Source organism: Notechis scutatus, chromosome 1, assembly GCF_049901735.1.
Source record: "Notechis scutatus isolate UNSWTSFEM ecotype Mainland chromosome 1, rNotScu1.2, whole genome shotgun sequence".
Classification (NCBI taxonomy): domain Eukaryota; kingdom Metazoa; phylum Chordata; class Lepidosauria; order Squamata; family Elapidae; genus Notechis; species Notechis scutatus.
The window spans coordinates 150,675,589-150,692,936 of record NC_142009.1 but is presented as its reverse complement, the minus strand read 5'-3'; the positions used below and the strand labels follow the sequence as shown (position 1 = coordinate 150,692,936).

Genomic DNA, 17,348 nt, shown 5'->3' with positions numbered 1-17,348 from the left:
GACGGTAGGCACGATGGTGCGCTTATGCACGCCCCTACAGACCTCTTAGGAAAGGGGTGAGGTCAATAGTAGACAGTCTAAGGTTAAAGTTTTTGGGGTTTGGGGAAGAGACTACAGAGTCGGGTAGAGTATTCCAGACATTGACCACTCTATTGCTGAAGTCGTATTTCCTGCAATCAAGTTTGGTGCGGTTTACTTTGAGTTTGTATCTGTTGTGTGCTCTTGTGTTGTTATGGTTAAAGCTGAAGTATTCATTGACAGGTAGGACATTGCAATGTATGATTTTATATACCATGCTTAAGTCGGACCGAAGACGGCGTAATTCAAGGTTTTCTAGTTTTAGAATTTCGAGTCTGGTGGCATAAGGTATTCTACAACGAGTAGAAGAGTGGAGAACTCTTCTTGTGAAATACTTCTGGACTTTCTCAATTGTGCTAATATCACATACGTAATAAGGATTCCAGACTGATGAACTGTATTCGAGTATTGGTCTAGCAAATGTTTTGTATGCTCTGGTTAGTAGTGAGATATTACCAGAGAAAAAGCAACGTAGGATTAGGTTAACAACTCTTAATGCCTTTTTGGCTATGTAGTTGCAGTGGGCTCTAGCACTTAGATCATTAGAGGTGGGTATTCCCAGGTCCTTTACAGAGCTTGGGTCGTCAACAAGATCTTGACTATTCAGTTTGTATTTTATTTTCTGATTTTTTTACCAATATGTAAGACAGAGCATTTATTTGTTGAGATTTGAAGTTGCCATATGTTAGACCATTCAGATACATAGTCTAGGTCTTTTTGAAGGGTGGTAGTATTGTCTGTGGTATTGAACAGCTTTACATCATCAGCGAAGAGAACGCAATTGCTCTTGATATGATCACAAAGGTCGTTTATGTAGATTATGAAGAGAGTTGGTCCTAGAACACTGCCTTGGGGAACACCACTATTGACAGGTACTGGATTTGATAGGGCGTTCCGATTTTGACCATTTGTTGTCTGTTTGACAGGAATGCTTCTATCCAGTTATTTAGTTGTCCAGAGATACCATAAGATTTTATTTTTAGTAGTTGGTCGTGTACCACTGAATCAAAGGCTTTACAGAAGTCTATGTAGATTGCGTCTATTGCTTTGCCCTGGTCGAGTTGTGTAGTCCATATGTTTTTGCAGTGTAAGAGTTGCAGATTACAGGATAGTTTTTTCTGAAACCAAATTGTTTATTGGAGAGTAGGTTGTTTGTCTCTAAATGGAGGATGATGGATTGGTTAATAATTGATTCCATGACTTTACAGGTGACGCAGCATAAGGAGATTGGTCTGTAATTTTCAACTAGGCTTGGGTCTCCCTTTTTGAAGATAGGGATGACTGTGGCTTGTAACCATAGGTTAGGCAAGGAGCTGGTCCTGAAAGATTTTTCAAAGATTATGCTTAGAGGTTTGGCTATGGCAGTGGATAGCTTTCTTAAGAAGTAGGCACATATTCCATCCGGTCCAATAGATAGAGATGGTTTTAGGTTGCGTAGTGCTTTTTCAACGTTGTCTACTGTAAAATTGATATGTATTAGATCATTGTTGTTATCTGTGGTACGGCTAGGAAACATTGGGCATGATCCATTACTGTTTACAAACACTGAGCCGAAGAATGTGTTAAAGATGTTGGCTTTAATGGTGTCGTCGCTGCAGTCTTTACCATCGGGTCCTATCAAGGGAGGGATGGACCTTGAGTCTTTTAGTTTGTTGTTTACAAAATTGTAAAAAGCACGGGTGGAATTGGTGCTTAGAAGGTTTTCCTCTTGTTTAATGTGATAATTGGTGCATTCGGTCTTTATCTGGTGGCATAAATTTTTGTATCGGTTTTTGAAATTAGCAACGTGACCAGATTTGTTTTTCCGCCAGAGTGATCTCTTTTTGGATTGAAGTTTCCTTATTGATATGGGTAATCTGCTTTTTGTTTTGTTTTTTGGAGTTGTTGTTGGAACATATAGTTTGATGACTCTTTTGACTTCAAGTAAAAAAATGTTGTAATGGTCTTCAACGGTATTGCATCCAGTGAATAGAGATTGCCAATCGAGGGATGAGAGATCGTTATCTATAAGATCATAGTTGCCTTTTTGAAGTTACAATTAGGGATGACATCATTGTGGTGATTTTTTTGTGGACGTATGTTGAGGCAAAAGTCAATCATATTGTGGTCACTACTGGAAAAGGGTTCTTTGGTTTGTATTCCGTAAATTAAATTCAAACTATTGCAGAAGATGAGATCGAGGCAGTTGTTCAGTCTAGTGTTGTTGGTTACTAGTTGTTCAAGACCTAGATTTGTAATAGCATTGTAGAAGGTTGTGTGTATGATTTCAGTTGTACAATTATTTAGGGTCCAGTCAATATGAGGTAGATTGAAATCTCCAAGAAAGATAAAAGGGTATGGGCAGGATGTAGCCCATGTTAGTAGTGTATTTAGCTTGTTTACATGTTCGATGTCATAATCAGGTGCTCTGTAACATAGTAAGAATCGAATTGTGATATTTAAGGATATTTCACAGATGATGGTTTCAGGAAGGGCAAGCTCCTGGGTAACTTGGATATTTTTTAGATGTAAGGATTTTTATAGAATATAGCAACACCACCTCCTCGACGATTTTCACGATCTGATCGGTAAACATGATAGTCTCTTACTGTGGTAATGGAGTCGGGAGAGATGCATTGAGCCATGTTTCACAGACAAATATAATGTCGAAGTTAGCCATATTTAAGAGGATGAGAAATTCAGGTATTTTATTCACGAGGCTTCTTGCATTGAGTAGTTTGCATTTAAGTCCGGCAGCAGTTGGGATTGAGGTAGTTGGGGGCGTGCGTGCCTAGTCTTGGGTGATGGTGGGTGATGGGTAGTTTTGTCGACTTCAGTTCAGCATTCAATACCATCATTCCAGATACTCTTCTAAGTAAATTAAACCAACTAGCGGTACCTGAACACACTTGTAAGTGGATCATAAGCTTCCTAACAGACAGGAAGCAGCAGGTGAAGCTAGGCGGAATCACATCCGATACCTGTACAATCAGCACAGGGGCCCCCCAAGGCTGTGTGCTATCTCCACTTCTCTTCCCCCTATATACCAATCACTGCATCTCAAATGATCCATCTGTTAAAATACTGAAGTTTGCTGATGACACAACAGTGATTGGTCTCATTCGAGACAACGACGAATCCGCATATAGACAGGAGGTTATACAACTTGCCTCGTGGTGTAACCGGAACAATCTGGAACTGAACACACTCAAAACTGTAGAAATGGTGGTAGACTTTAGAAGAAACCCTCCCATACTACCACCTCTTACAATACTAGACAACACAGTATCAACAGTAGAGACCTTCAAATTCCTAGGTTCTACTATGTCACATGACCTAAAATGGACACCTAGCATCAAAAACGTCATCAAAAAAGCACAACAAAGAATGTTCTTTCTGCACCAACTCAGAAAGCTCAAACTGCCCAAGGAGCTGCTGATACAGTTCTACAGAGGAATTATTGAGTCTATCATCTGCACCTCTATAACTGTCTGGTTTGGTTCTGCAACCCAACAGGACAGACACAGACTCCAGAGGATAATTAGGACTGCAGAAAAAACAATTACTACCCACCTGCCTTCAATTGAGGACCTGTATACTGCATGAGTCAAAAAGAAGGCTGTGAAAATATTTACAGACCCCTCACATCCTGGACATAAACTGTTTCAACTCCTTCCCTCAAAACGACGCTACTGATATCTAGCAAATAATTTACTAAGTTTCTAGTTAATTTTTTTACATTGTGATTTCAAAATGTTTTAAGCTGTCTTGAAAACACTTTGTTTTAAAGTGTAGACCACAACTGCTTAAAATATAAGAATAAATTGCAACACAGTATATTTTGAAGTTACAGATGCATTTCAAACTTTGAAATCATTTGTTTGGGGTTTTTTTGGCCACTTTCTTACTTCAATGCATTGGTCTAAAAAAAAAAAAAGCACGTGAAAAATAGTTAAGTTAAATGAAACAGATCAATTAGATACATCTATGACTAGCCATTTGTCCACTGTTTGCAAATGATTTGGGGACATTCTGGAGCTAGGACAAGATTAAAATTGTTTCAGTACAAACTGAAGTAGCCCTGCTTCTTCAGGTTTCTACATGAGCCTGAAAATTATGTCCAGCTGTTCAAATGAATCAACTAATTAGACTTAGAATAACTTTATTATCACTTTGAATGTATACTAATCGGCATTCATTAAAATGAAATTTTGTGGCATACAGCTCTCAAAGGGTCACCACAAATAGTATACCCTACATAAGCATGACAAAATAAATACAAAATTGTGCATATACCCACATATATTATATGACATGGAGAAGCAACACAGTCTAGTTCAAATGTATACATGTACGTGGCAAGAAAAATGAATCTTGCGAGTTTACCAGACGGACAGCATAGGGAACAAAGCTGTTATAGAATCTGGTAGTCCTGCTACAGATACTTTGAAAACTCCTCCCAGAGTAGGGAAACAGAAATAGACCGTAAAGTGGGTGTGTGGAGTCTCCAACAATGATTTGAGCTCTAAGTGCATGGCGCTTATAAGCAGTATTCTGAATAATAGGAAGTGAGCTTCCTATAATCTTCTCGGCTGCTTCTCCCCTACTTACGAACACAATTGGGCCCAGAATTTCCATTGCTAATTGAGATGGTCCTTGAGTCATTTTTGTTGTAAGCAAATCAGTGCCGTTATCAAGTGAATCACACCATTATGTGAACCCAGCTTCCCTTCTGCTTGTTGGAAACTGACAGGGAAAAGGTAATCGCATGACTCCAGGACACTGCAACTATCATAAATGCATGCTGGTTGCAAGCATTCACATTTTGATCATGGGATGGTGGCGATGCTGCAGTGGTCATAAGTATGAGGATCAGTCATAAACCACTTTTTTCAATGCCATTGCAACTTCAAACATCACTAAATGAATGGTTGTAAGTCAAGAACTACCTGAAATTTTTGCACCCTCATACAGACACCTGAATGACATAGCTGCCGGTCAGAACGAGTTTGGCCCATTAAGCAATCCTCAACTTTTCCAGCTCTGTGGACCAGCAGTGGTGGTGGGCGATGGCAGCAGGCAGTGGTAGGGAGGAGATGGTTTCATGCATGCAACCTAATCCCACACCTGTGCAAGTGGAGCTTTACACACTTGCCCACAACTTACACGGCCCGGTTCCTAACAGGTTATGGACTTGTAGCAGGCCAGGGAATGGGGATTGGGGAACCCTGCATTAAGGCAATTCAAAAACCACAATGAAGCATAAGCAAAAAGTCCCCTATCCACAAATGCAGTCAAGGAGTCTGTGCCCATGGAAATATACACTGGAGGTTTCTTGTCTGCAAATAATAATGCTGTACACCTTCAGACAACTGGCTGCTCACTGACATCAATACAACTTTAGAGGGAAAGGTTTCTCACTACCACTGGCATGGTAAAGTCTACCCAAGTGTAATGTCAGAACAAGGTTCTTTTCTTTTCAAAACCCCCCCCCCCCCCCTCACTTTTACAGGCTTGAAAACATGCTTCAAGCTTCTGTGCTCTTACGCGCACATGATACTGCATGGTAGGAGCTAAAAATTGAGGGAAACAGCAGTAGTCATCGTAAATGAAGGATTAGTGAGCACTGGAAGTTACATTTCTTTAGTTGCATTGGCAGGATACAGTTTGTCACACCAGAGTTCTGTCTACCCTGACATGTGAACAATGCCTGTGAGTATCATCACTCCCGCTCTGTCACTTTTGTTTCAAGTGAAAGAAAGGCAGCATTCTGTAGTAAGGGAAAAGTTAAAGAGGTTCCCACACATCTTAAAATGAGTTTTATGCAGTTTAATGGTGTCAGAAGTGATTCCCCTCTCAGAAAGAACCAAAGCATTCCGGTTCGGGCTTCTTCGGTGATGGACTGAAATCCGCGATCGTGCACGGTTTTGATCCGTGCTTGCCGCTGGAGCGCCCCAAGCCGCCCGGATTCGGGGCTGAAGCCACCCCGTAGAGGTGGTGAAGAAGGGGGAGCTGTCAGCGGGGTTGAGGAGAGCCGCATCTCTCCTCCTCGGCTGGCCATTAATCCCTTTCCCTAAGGCGGTTGCAGCAGTGGTCAGAAATGGCCACCTCAAAGAAGAACCTGACTGGACAAGATTGTTCAGGAGTAAGTTTAAAGGAGAAAGTTTGATTGACCGGGTTGAATGGAGAACATCTATTTAAGGTACCTGGAACCTGAATTTTAAAGACTAATACTATTCCTAAAAAAGATCTTAAGTGGCGAAAGAGAAAGGGAAAGGAAACGGAATTGGCTTTTTTTCTCTCATATTGACAGTTTTAATTGACTTGGAACGTTAAGAAGAAGAGATTCGAATAAGAAATTGATACTAATCCACTTTGACATTAATAGGCTATTTCTAGCTGAAGATAAAGTGTCAAAGGGATAAAGATTTTTGGATAATTTAAAATTTTTCTTAAAAAAAGAAAGCAGAGGAGGGAAAAAGGAAACAACAGGGTGGAATCTGGAAAATGGAGGAGACCACCTGGGACTTTAAAAAATCGATAGTGGGATTTTAACAAGGCTTGCAAAAGATACATTGTAGCTGAAACTTTGTTACAAGATAACAAAACCCCTGGAAAGAGAAAGTGAGAAAAGAAGCAAGAAACAGTTTTGGATTATTGGATGATTCCTGGAATTGTGGATGGTGGATCCTAATTAAACAAAACAAAATCAATTGGGGGTTGTTTAAAATTTTTTAAAATGGCATCACCCCTTGAAGAGTTAAAAATGAGACTTAAAGAACAAAAAGAAGAAGCACAAGAGGGAAGAGGATCTTTTGGCTTCGTATTTCAATTTTTAGAAATGGAGACTTTGAACTATGAAAAACAACAAGAAACTCTGGCAGAAGAAGGGCGGGATAAAGAAGAAGCCATCTTTAATGACCAAGCAACTTTAAGCGGGGTAAAAAAGGGAAAGGGGGGAAAGGGAGTTAAAAACTTAAGCATTGAAGCAACAACCAAAAAAAAGAGTAATTTGAAAAACAATCATAATATCAGGAGAAGCAGAAGGGAGGATCACAGAAGGGAGAATCAGATAGAAAAGGGAATAAAAAGGGGAGGGAGAAGAAGAGAGGGAAGAGGGAAAGGAAAAGGAAAAGAAGCTACAAAGGACAAAAACAAGATAGAAAGGTACAGGAAAAGTGTACAAGAATTAAAGGTATAAACCTATTTAAAAGACACAGAGACAATGGTTAAAATTTAACTTAAGGAGAGGATTCTGCAAGGGTGCATGGGATAGCATTGTTATATTAGAAATAGAAAAGGGTTAGAAAATATGTTTAGATGATTAAAGTGATAGAAAAAAATTGTATTGATGTGTAATGGAATATTTGTTTGTAAAGAGAATAAGGCTCTCAATGATTTAAAAAGGAAGTTTAAAAAAAAACTGAAAAGAAACATGGAAGATTTTGATCAGTTGACAAGATGAATTTGAATAAGAATAATAATTTTATTGACTACTGTTAATAACTATTGTTTTGTTTTTTATTTAAAGATAGTAATAAGTAAAATATGAAATATAGATGATTAAAGTGAAAGACAACTGATATTACTAGGTAATGTTTGTTAAAAGAAATAGAAATGTAAAAGATTGTTATTAATATTAATGGCGGAGCTGTACTTGAATTATTATTCCATTTACTATTGTTATACATATATACACAGATATATTTGCAGAACACAGCAAACTCGAACCAATAAACACAGACCAAGACTATACTGGCACAGCAATAGCTGCCCCAAATTTCTTCTGTAAAAGTTTAAGAATTTAGTGTGTATTTTTAAGGGAATGTACCAAGCAGAATTCTATTGAAAATAGGTATGTGTTATGAAAATAGAGGTTAAAAAAAATGAATGTTATAACTGTAAAGGTAGTAACTTAAATTTTTAAACAAGATTTGAAAAAAACATACAAAGGTGTTACACTCCAGTCTAGTAATTTCAGGGGAAAATTTGTTTTATGAGAAAAGATAATATGAAATTGTAAACAGGACAGACGAAAGTATAAAAACATTGATTAGAAAGATTTTAAAAATTAGAAAAAGATATGTAATTGAATTAAGAAAGGAATGAGATAATTTAAAATAAGGCTATAGGAAGTAAAGAAAGGGAAAAGCTATTGAAAAAATTGTGAAAATAGTTATAAGATGTGGATTAGAATGTATAAGATAAATATGTATTGAGTTTATGTCTGTATGGAGAAGTGATAACCCGGGGTCACACTGTTCTCAAAAAAAGTTATTTTATTTGTATTTATATGTTTTGTGAAAACTTAAATAAAACTTTTATAAAAAAAACCCAAAGCAGAACAAGCTTCTATTTAAAACTAATCCATGGTACTTCACTGTCTATTTAGGACTACTCTATTTTAATGTTTCACTCAAGCTTCACTTTCAATGCAAACATACATTACAATACTGTCCCTACTACTCCAGAGCCTTAGGCATTAAATCCTGAATGATTTTGGTCATAAAAATGCACACTATATTTTTATAGAGTGGCAAGTAGAAGCTATAATGAATGCATGCATACTTAGCTCCCTTATCTGAAAAATTACGTTCCAGGTACTGAAAAATGTTATTAATGGAGAAAAATACCTATATGGACCAGCACTCCAAAATATTTCCATTCCTAAGGGACTCAAGCTCTAAAATTTGAAAATTCAAACATTTCAAAAAGATAGAGGCTCCATTCTGTGATTAATTTGTAATTTTCAGCCCACGGCTCAATCCCAGTCTTAATTCCTAGCCATCTCTGCTGTTTTAGACAGTTTTTCCAGTGAAGTTACACTATCAGTGTGCATATTGCTCTTCTTCATATGAAGGTATTACCATAAACCTGGTAATCTAGGAAACACCTTCTCACTATTAAATCACAATAGTGGCCCCACAATGCCCCCAAAGACTGAGAGTTCTAAATTTCACTCCCAAAGCTGTATCGCACAACAAAATCAAAACGGGGAAGAGAGAAAATGAGTTAGTTGCTATCCAGGGTATGCTTTACCAGCATATATTCTTTCAGAAAAACAAGATAGTTAACTAATCCTGCCAACCGCTAGGTTGAGACAACCAGGTTAATCTTTCCATCTTTTCCTTCCTGATTTAATCAGAATATTTTTGCATAAAAGTTTCTTTTGCTTCTGATCAACTTCCTTGAGGTTGAGAACTGGCACCATCATACAATTCTGAAAAGTTAAGGAAAGCATTCAGAAGACATGTGTGAAATAGAGTGGCCTAGAAGAAAGATAGAGCAATGGTTACATTCTGAGCAAGATTAGAACAAAAATAATAATAATGAAAGAGTTGTAAAGGAGCAAATTACAGCTAAAGGATTGGATGCTATCCTATGATCTATATTATAGCAATCATTCTAAAGATAAATTGATTTGAAAGTAGTAATTATCTAAATTGGAGATATCAGATTACCACACCCATTCCTCATGCAAACAGCTGTAAATCCAGGCTGGCTGCCAAGCACCTGCAATGCAGTCACATAGTGTGCAAGTGGTGGAAAGAAAAGGTAGCCATCAGAAGTGGATCATATACCTTTCGGAGGGTCCATGTTAACTTTGAATGGTCACTATACAACTAGTCACAAGAACTACCTGTAGCTGAATGAGATGGCAGAAGCCATCATCTTTGCAGCATCACTTTTTCACATGTTCACTTAGTGACCATTTTGCTTAATGACCCAACTGACAGAACAGAAAAAGGGAGTGGGCATACATACACTATTCTGAGCTCTATTATGGAGGGGGGAGGAGAACTGATGTGTTGTAAATTTGATAAAACACAGTAGGTTTTCTGGAAAAAAAAACCTGATATGATCAGAGTAGAATGCATGCCATTTATGTAAAACAAATCAAGATTTAGAAGCCTGCGCATAGCATAAAGCACTTGGATGGAGCTTCTCTGGCTGACTGTTCATACATACAATACTTTAAGCCATAAATAGTAGTTTATCAATCACATTCACTATTAGCATATTGAATAGGCCAGGAGTGTCAAAATGGCAGCCCATGGGCCGGATGCGTCACACGGCCAGGCCCACCCCAGCTCTGCAAAGGGGAAAAAATATTGTGATATGTCACGGCAACGTGCTGCATCAAGTTTAACACCCATGAACTAGGCCATCACATTAAGCCATATTGGTTTATTTTGGTTTAGAATACTAAACACAGCTTGATGATATTTGGCCTGACATATGAGTTCAACATTTGAAGGGCAAAAACTGCACAGCTCTCAACTTAAACAATGTCAACATATTGCACAGGAAAACATGAACAAAGCTGTCTGTCTCTATGACCTACAAATATCACTGTTCGTTTACTGTGGGCAATAACTGTCACATCCTCACCACGTATCTAAACAACCGTGCACAAAGAAAACCGCTCAAAGCAAAGTTTGTACATTCCAGGATTAAAAGGATGGGTAAAAATGCTGATAGTTCAGAGAAAGCTAAGATGACAGACGTTGGCTTTAAGCTAGAACCTAGCTGTTTAAAATCTGGACAAAGAGAGCTAGTATCAGGGAAAGCACACAAATATTAAAAATACCTGACAATAATTTTTGGAGTAAAAAACCATATTAAAATGGGGTGGGGAGAGAGAAAGAGATCTTCTCAACTAAAGACCTGATGCTTTGAGAAGCACCTGTCAGGAAGGAATAGAAAGTCTTCATATAATTACTCTACTGTTTTACATATAGATTGTAAACATGTAGACTTGTAAATGCCTATGGAGATTCTCAGTCATCAGGTCATAATTGTCTCATAATTGTCTGCTTTTTTTTAAGCAACTGGACTGTTTTTTCCTTGAGGAAGAAGATGTTTTGCTTCTCATCGAAGAAGCTTCATCAGTTGTGACTTAGATGGTGGAGGAAGACTTGTAACTCCATCATTTCATATAAGGAAACTGAAGCATGTCAAGTAGCCCTCAATTCCAGAACTAAAAAATAGCAATTAGCAAAATTTATTTGTGTTATTTAGCTGGATTCACACATCAAAATAAGCCATAGTACAGCTTGTTTAGTTTTGATTAAGCACATGTAAATCCATAGATGGCCTAGCATTGTGTGCAAATCAAGCCAGTATGGACTGTTAAACTACATTTTATAACATGTTTTAGTATGGTTAGTATTGCATCTTTACCATTTTCTTTGACCTCCAAGTTCTATTAGTTCTATTAGTGGCCACATAAAGTATTAGTAGCAATAACTACTGTTGCTAGGTTACTGCCATATCAACATTAGATTATCATGAGAAGCCAAAAGAAGAGGTTACTATATTCACTAGAAAAACACCAAGCTGTTTAAAAAGAACACTTTCTTCCTGCCTTATTTTTACTCTTCCCAAATACTACTGAAATTGCAGAAGCCACTGGAGTCAATAACTATGTTAACCAGAATTCAAAAAGTAATTAGGCACTTGTCCTGAAGAGGCTAAGAAGAAAGGATAGACTATCTTTAAACAGCAATGATAGCTTTAGCATTATTCTATTTAGACAAGTAAGGACAAAATCTATTTAGTCAAGTAATGACAAAATCCAGATATCTGTACCTATGTCTGTCTGTCTGTCTATTTATCTATCTATCTATCGAGAGGGGGGGGAGTAATCTTTTAAATAAAGGAGAATATTTGTAGCTCAAGGTTGACATAAAGGATCCTTAGTGTTCTCAAAGCTTGTTTGTTTTCTTGCAGACATTTCATTACACAAACTTGGTAACATGATGTTACCTAGTTTGAGTAATGAAAAGTCTACACAAAAATGAGCAAGCCCAGAGAGCACCAAGGACCTCTCAAAGTCCTTGCTGGGGAGAAAAATTAGCAGTAAAATGGTGGCTATTTTAATTTTCTAAACAGGAATTTCTTTACTGAATTTTTTGAATGTGAGCATCTTCTATTTTATGTATTTATTAAATTTATACGCCAGCCATCTCACTCTGCAAAGTTACTCTGGGTAGCTAGTAATATTCATTAAAGTGATGCGGTATGGTAAACTGCTTTTATTCTATTGCCAAGAATACAACAAGGATGTGTCCATCTGGTTATAAGGCTTAAACATGACTCAGAGGACTTATTCAGCTAAAATATAGGATTCTCCAGCAAGTATTAACCTTAGTTTCCCTAATGAGAACTACTTGTCCTGGGTATCTGTACAATTTCCATATAAATAATAAAGCAAAAACAGAACTGATGCTTCCCTTTTAGAGTAATCTTCTTTAGTTATAATTTCCTGGAATACAAGATTGATATGAAAATTGCAGGTTTTTGAATGCACTAAATCTGCAGATCCCAACATAGGTCCATAGACATCTTGCTTGCTAAGTCTCATCCCTCTTCATTGTTTTATGGCTTGCCAAATATTATCACAGCCATAATGTTTTCAGTATGCACCCTAACCCATAAGATAGCAAACTCCTCTACTGTCAAGGATAAAATCAAAATAAAACAAATTGATCATAAATACTACAGTATGTCAGATAGAGAGTCATTTTGGATTTGTCTGCTATTTCCTACAGCTATTTTACTCTAGGTTATTTTTAAAAGTTTTTACATCTACAACTCAAGTGTAAAAACAAGAGTTGGTTTTGATTTAAAAAATGTACTATATATAAAATAATGTACTATATATAGTATAATTACTTACTATACCCCATCCAAAAAATATGCACCATCCAAATTGAAACTTTTACAGAACATTAACAATTGTAAATAATATTAATCATTAATAGTATGTAGAGTTGCATAAACAAGGATATATTATTAAGAGACAAAAAGGTGAAATCAGTGTACTAGCTCTAATAAAAGTTAGCATTACAAGAACAAGCAGTAACAAGTTTGCAAATATACTCCCTGTCCTGACATAAAAGCAACATACGTGCTGTCATTTCATTGGCTACTAGTTGAGACCACTTCATAAACATGGTTTCATTTCATAGCTGCCAATATTTGGTTTACAATCACAGTTAGTGATAGTTATTCACACCTCTGTCCACCAGCTGCCAACCTACCAACCTTATATTTTAAGTAAAAAATGCAAAGCAAAGCACTAGCAGCATTATTTTTATTTCCAGGAATGCTGCTATACTTCAAATTGATATAAAAAGTCTTCTTAGAAAATAAAGAGATCAATGAATAAAAATTAGCTTTATTTCTTTGGTTGGAAGTATGCCGCCTGCCAGAAAGTACACAAAGGAAAACAAGAGTAGTCTATTGGTAACACATGGAAGTGATGGTAAGAGTCATTTTGGTAAACTGGATATATCCTTCACAACAGTTATTTTAAAACTTATCAAGATTTCATAGCAGTTGTTTTGTGAGAGCACCCACAAAATTCCCCAAGTATCCAATAACTGAATAAAATTGGAGATCCCTAGACTACAGTAAACTGTTAAGTAACAAAACCTATTACATCTGTTTAAGGTAAGTAGTTCTATCATGTTCAACTTCACGAGACAGCTTTTGTCACCTCAAGATGTATTGGATTATAATTTCTTCCACCAGCCAGCTGCGAATTATGAGATGTTTGATCCAATATACCCAGAAGCCAGTACATTGGGTGAAGCTGTTTAAAAACATAAGTGCAGACAAAAATTTAATAAGACGACTTACCATCACTTTGGGCTTTGTTTTTCATTTCTTCCTTCCATGTTGGAATATCTTTCAAGGGTACATAATCCCGTAAATATTCTTTACGTCTCTCTTCCAATGTCATCTTTAACAAACGTTCTATCAGAAAACACATGAATATGTTTTAACAAAATTATGAAGCAGATTCCTTTGTAGCATAAATCAGTTATGGAGTTCTAACATAAGCATTTGAGGAATATATGTTTACTAAGATCAGATATCAAAAAGATTCAATTAATTTCTTTACTCAGCCTAATTATTAAGGCTTGGAGTGAACCAAAACTTCAACAACTCAGATATGATTTCAGATGTTCAATAAGTTGTGTTAAACAAGTCTAAGTACTTTAAGGCTAAATTCATTCGAGAAAGTTTAGGGATGAGAGCAACATTTAGTTCTTAAGAAAGATTGCATTTATTCTGTTTATATATCTTTTTGCTATTTTATATTACAGTTTGTACGTCACTGTTTGAACTTGGCAGTTTGAACTAGTTTACATGTTATTGTTATTGTTCTATAGCAGATATTAACTCAATTTTAAAATTATATAAATTATTCTAAGCCATTTAAGCATGGTAATCATCACTCCTTGCTTGCAATGCCACCAATAGATAGTTCTTGATATTATGGTTAACAAATCACACAAGCTTTACATTATGTTATAACTTGAAACAGTTTTTAAAATTATTTTATGAATGGTTAACTCATAATTTAGAACGTATCTTCCATTGGCATTAGGCATTTGAATATTTGCTTGAGAAATAACGTATAGTGACCCCCATCACTGTATCAAAGTGATTAAATCCATGTGTAGCACTTATGGAATTGATAAAATACAAAAGTTAATTTGAATCATCAGTGACATTCATCTATCTGGAAGTAGCCATGGAAGCATGAATACTGTTTATCTGTACAGGCAATCCCATTTCTAGCACTAATAAGCTATTTATTAAAGCAATCCTAAAAGAAGCTCTAGCGTTCAAGATAAGATTTTCTTCAAAGCTATAAGATAAATTTATCACGCTAGAAACATATATAAAACACAAAAAAAATTGTGACCTGGGCAAGATTAATCTGAAAAGATTTACTTAATGCAAGTAACTAGTAATAATTCATAAGTTGGATAATACTTTATGTATGCACATTTCAATTTAATCTCTTGTAATAACATTCTTACCTAGAATTTAATGCACACACTTCTATATTCTTGTATCTTGTAACGTTTAGAATCAAACCAAATTTCTACTAAGTAAAGTGATACATTTCACACAGAATTCCTTAAGATTGTTATGTGGAAAAACAGTTATTTCCCTCCCATCCCAGCAAATTATTGAAAATATACTTATCTGTGATGAAGTTAGAGGCTTCAACTTTAGCAGTACAGAATGCATTTTAAAAGAAATTAAAGCAGTTTTAACAGCACCAGTGACAAACTACAAAATGATTTTTTTCACGTCTCAGTGCAAAGATCTAGTTTCTGTTAGAAGTAATCCAAACAGAAATCCATACTATAGTTTAATCAATATAAATTCTGAGAAGCTGATATACCAGTTTATATTATGCAGTTCAAACAGCCTAATCTAAATCTACAGGTAAGGGTATGATAGATGGTCAATTCCAAACATATAAATACTGTGTGTAACAATATGTCAATAGTTGGGGGATTTTCTCCTTATGGACATTTGATCTTTATATCAGTCATTTTATTCTTCCTTGTATTTGATATTATCCATGCAGCATAATTAGCAATGTACATTTCATGTCAAACTCACACCAAAACTTCACTATCAACATTTGTTTAGTTATACTGCATGTCAATTTTAGAAACTGCCCATCTCACTCCAGCTTAATAAAAGAATGTTTATTAAATATTTTATTAGGAAAAGATAATTACCACTTCACCATTAGAAGGTTTGATATTTTACCAAGTGAAGCAAATTCATCCTCGCAAATTTAGGACTGTGTAAAGTTTGATCCAATAGATATTTTCAACTCTCACAATTTTCACACAGTACACAAACGAAGGCCATGGTTGTTGGTTTTTTTGTGTTTTTTTGAGTGCAAATATTGTCTTCCAAAGGGCCCAAAGATCCAGGCTTAGTCCTGTCACATGTTTTGCAATCCCCTCGCAATAGGCAGCGCCAGCGTGAGAGGTGCCAGCAACCGATCAAAGACCCGTAACTTCCATTCCAAGCATTTTGAAACAGATTCACAAGGCAGCAGACAGAGAAGCCTCACTTTCATTTCCAAAGTGGCACTCACACCAACTCCCACCCCGAACTCTGAGATATGTCAGCGCACAATTTGCAACCGGAACTCTGGCAAAAGTTACAGTCCAAGCTGACAGCTTTGCTCTAGAGGTTAATGCATACAGGACTAAGAGGAAAGAAACGGCGATGACCCAGCAAGAAAATAACTTTTAAAAGGAGGGGAAATCATCCGTACCCAAGAAAAAAACATTAAGATTCACCAGGCAGTGAAACGAAGTCAGAGGAAGGTTACCAACTCTGAAACAGGCCAGACTTAACCAAAACTAGGCAAAAAAAAAAAGGGGGGGGGAGCCACCGCCACCCCTGATCAGCTCCGTTCAGGGGGGATGTCCTAGACACGCTCTGGGTAAGGCTTGACCCAAGAACCCTTGCCAAGGTCGCAGCACCTGAGTGGCAAGAGAGGCCTGGGCCCGTTAGGATTACCCTAAGCTGCCCCTCTTCTTTGGGGTGCCCCCTAACCAGGCTGCTGCGAGGGATGTGCAGAGAGGATGCCGTCCCATCCTAATCCTCCCACCACCACCACCACCACTGAAGGCGGACTCGGTGTCCGGAGGAGAAGAAAGGAGCCCTCATCCAGAGGCGAGAAGGGAGGAGGGGAAGCGCCAGCTAAGTCAGGAGGAGAAGCGTTGCAAGCAAGGGGAGGAGCGCGGCTGTCCTGCCAAGGTAACACGGCGGAGGCGAGCAGGAAGGCAACGCCGGCTCAGGTGAGAGCAGGGCAGAGGAGAGGAGAGGAGCGGCAGCCTTTTCTGCCCGCACGCCTCGCGAAGGAAACACGAGTTGGGAGAGGCGGCGCTGGGGGAAGGGGGGGGGTCCGCCCCGCACCCTCCCCGCTCGCCCCAGCGGCGCTTTTCAGGTGAAGGAGGTCAGTACCTTTCTCCTCCCGCCAGAGCTTTTTCCGCTTGTTCCCGGGGTACATGGTGCTGTGGCTAGCGGCGGCTTTGAGCTGCAGGTTCCCCAGGCTCACGGGCGACAGAGAAGCACGCGCTGACCCGGCTGGGCGACGGCACCGCTGGCGGGGGTGGCAGCGTCGGCGGCTGTTTGCACCTCTGCCTCCTTCCCGCTCCCCTCTCCTTTCCAGCGCGCGTCAACTGGGTCACGCCTCGCTCTAACCCGACAGACACCCCCGCAACGCCCGCCTCTTCGCCCGCCGCCCGTTGGCCTTGCGAGACGCCGTTCAGCGACGCGCCCCGCCCCCTTGCGCTCTTGGAGCTCACGGCGGCGGCGGCGGCGGGGGGGGGAGTCTTTTTAAAGGGGCAGGACGCGTCGTGCGGGGAGGAAGAGGATCGGCGCTTTCGGGACGGCAACACAAAGAAAAACGGACACGACGGCAGCTCGCTCCCGTGTTTGGCGGAGGAGAA

At 38.3% G+C, this 17,348-nt stretch overlaps 1 protein-coding gene across 4 annotated transcripts in view; it reads right to left on the bottom strand.

Moving 5' to 3' along the window:
• Positions 1-17,080, bottom strand: part of MACROD2 (mono-ADP ribosylhydrolase 2) — a 1,127,501-nt gene extending 1,110,421 nt beyond the window's left edge. For all 4 annotated transcript variants that reach the window (XM_026668493.2, XM_087948725.1, XM_026668495.2 and 1 more), the window contains exons 1-2: positions 16,861-17,080; positions 13,705-13,821 (exon numbers count right to left, since the gene is read on the bottom strand). In XM_026668493.2, coding sequence (XP_026524278.2) covers positions 13,705-13,821; positions 16,861-16,906 — 163 coding nt within the window. In that variant the 5' untranslated portion in view covers positions 16,907-17,080. The remainder of the gene's footprint in view (positions 1-13,704; positions 13,822-16,860) is intronic.
• Positions 17,081-17,348: the final 268 nt, after the last annotated feature.